This window comes from Triticum aestivum, chromosome 1B, assembly GCF_018294505.1.
Source record: "Triticum aestivum cultivar Chinese Spring chromosome 1B, IWGSC CS RefSeq v2.1, whole genome shotgun sequence".
Classification (NCBI taxonomy): Eukaryota; Viridiplantae; Streptophyta; class Magnoliopsida; order Poales; family Poaceae; genus Triticum; species Triticum aestivum.
Genome location: NC_057795.1, coordinates 100,882,650 through 100,884,865, shown reverse-complemented (window position 1 = coordinate 100,884,865; position 2,216 = coordinate 100,882,650). Strand labels below are relative to the sequence as shown.

General features: G+C 44.0%; 1 protein-coding gene across 1 annotated transcript; it reads left to right on the top strand.

Moving 5' to 3' along the window:
- The first annotated feature begins 592 nt into the window (after window positions 1-592).
- Window positions 593-2,200, top strand: LOC123087558 (uncharacterized). The gene is made up of 3 exons (XM_044509602.1): window positions 593-732; window positions 841-903; window positions 1,597-2,200. The coding sequence occupies exons 2-3, from the start codon at window positions 901-903 to the stop codon at window positions 2,185-2,187; spliced, it is 594 nt and encodes a 197-aa protein (XP_044365537.1). The 5' UTR covers window positions 593-732; window positions 841-900; the 3' UTR covers window positions 2,188-2,200.
- The last annotated feature ends 16 nt before the right edge of the window (window positions 2,201-2,216 follow it).

Here is a 2,216-nt window from a genome sequence, read left to right as displayed (position 1 = left end):
AACCTTGTCATCACTGTGTTTTACTCTTCCACCTATGCTATGAGCGAATCTTATCATCCCTGTCGAGTGGTATCGTATCACCGTCTTCGTCCTGAAAAACATCTGCAGAGCTAAGCCAGTGTAGACTTTGACACTACTTATATTCGCTACAAGTATTACACTCAGTTTTTTAGAAAAAGGAAGTATTACACTCAGTTGGGGTAGGAATGCCTAAGGTGGGGGCGGGGGGAGTTTATGCTGAACTTGAGAGATTCTGAGGTAGATTTTTGTAGGAAGGTTGTGGTGCTGATTCGAAATATCATGTTACAAATCTGAGCTACAATAAAAACTATATACAGATGTATATAGACATATTTTATAGTGTTTATTCGCTCATTTTGTTTCGTACGTAGTCCGTGTTGAAATCACTTGTATTTAGGAACCGAGGGAGTAAAACCTAACCCTATTATGGTTTTCTTTGTTGCCGGCCGGCCGGCTGGATTTTTTATCACACAAGGGACACAGGAAACATAAACAAGCATTTCCCAGGATATCATAGACTACAGGATCCGTTTCCCCACATCAACGTTGACTTGACCGAGAGTTCCTCGTCTTCACCAGCAATTTCCGAGAACGCGGCTGCACAAGCATTCCAATCTCAGTTCAATCGATTGCGAGCTAACAGTTCTAGATGTTGCCAGCTATATATACACAGGCAGCAGCACTGAAGCACCAAAAAAACAAGCATTAAAGGTTCAACCAGCGTAACGTCATCCTACGCGTTTTTGGATTGCTCCGTCTCCCTTCGACCATTGCTCTTTCTTCCATGTTTCATTCGGCTGTGATTTCTCCCCCTTGCAGATAGAGTACGTACTACGGTGGAGTTTTAAGTCTGCCATCATATCCTCCGGGAAGCTTGAGATGGTAAGTCTCCATCTTTGAAGCAACTGAATCGTCACTGTTGTCAGTTTTTCCCCATTTTGATGGAAGAAACTAATGCACTAAGCTATCATTTCATCGTTTTGTTTCCAAAATCCGTTCTGCGATTATAGTGTTCAATCTGCTTCATGTAACAGGCAAAAAATATACAGTATGCGTCGCATCAAAATCACAGTTTGTCCTCCTCCCTCTAGTATTGTCCCAACTCCAAAGCGAAACTTTTATCAACTGATGATGCATCACTAGCACCGGATATCAGCTACAGTTTACTTTGCAGAAAGTATCAGATTTACTAAAGCAAGGCAAAGTGCAAAACGAGCATTCATGTACCTTCTCATCAAAAGCCCCTAGCTCAAACAGCAAAGGAATGCCCGGTTAATTATCATTTGGCAGCGGGGCAAGGAGATATGTATCTATGATCAGAGAACTAAGATATGCATGCCTCGGTGCGAAGAAAAGAAAAAATCCAAGATATGCCATTTATTTTCTCGTTTGCTGCTCTGTTGTGCCATAACCATATGATGCAAAGACTGGAAGGAAGATCTTTTCCATTATCTAAATATGTGTATATCTGTGCTAGAAATAATCATATTTGTTTTGTCTCAAACAAAAATGTTCTTCTGTGTTTCGCACATTGCCCAAATTAATGATCTCATTGCTGTTCTCTCTGTTCATCAGGATGCCCTGAAGAACCGCGCCAGAGCTTTCGCAGAGGGCATCTTGATCATGGTGTGCCCGGTTCTGCTCGCCATAGCATTCGGCCAGGTTAACCTGAAGACCGAGGGAAACAGATTTGTTCGGGGCAGCATTTCCCCACTCGCAGCGGTCACACTGGAGGCCGGTATTTTCCCGTTCCTCTGTCTCTGTGGATCAAAGAACTTGGTCGACTTGTACCCAAAACTTTCAAGGTGCTTATTTGGTGCCTCGAAGCTTCTCATCCACCTCTGCGCTCTGCTCCAAATGGCGCTTGCCTGCGGCATTCTACTTCTCATCAGCATGAAGAATCTTCTGTACCTCTTATTCCTGATCCCCTTCGTGGCTCTCACCTTGTGGCGCTGCTACTGGTCGGTGAAAAACGGCCCGATGATCGATGAGACCAGGTACCAAGGCTGCGAGGATGCACTCGAAAGATCTTTGGACTTCTCGGCTGCGGTCACTGCTATCCTGTTCCTGGGTTTGGAAGGCCTGGCTGTTAGACTGTATTTACATGTGTATATTGTAACATTGTATATCACCTCATTATATATATATGTGATAGGCCACCCCTAGAGGGTTGTGCCGGTTCCCCCCAAAGCCTA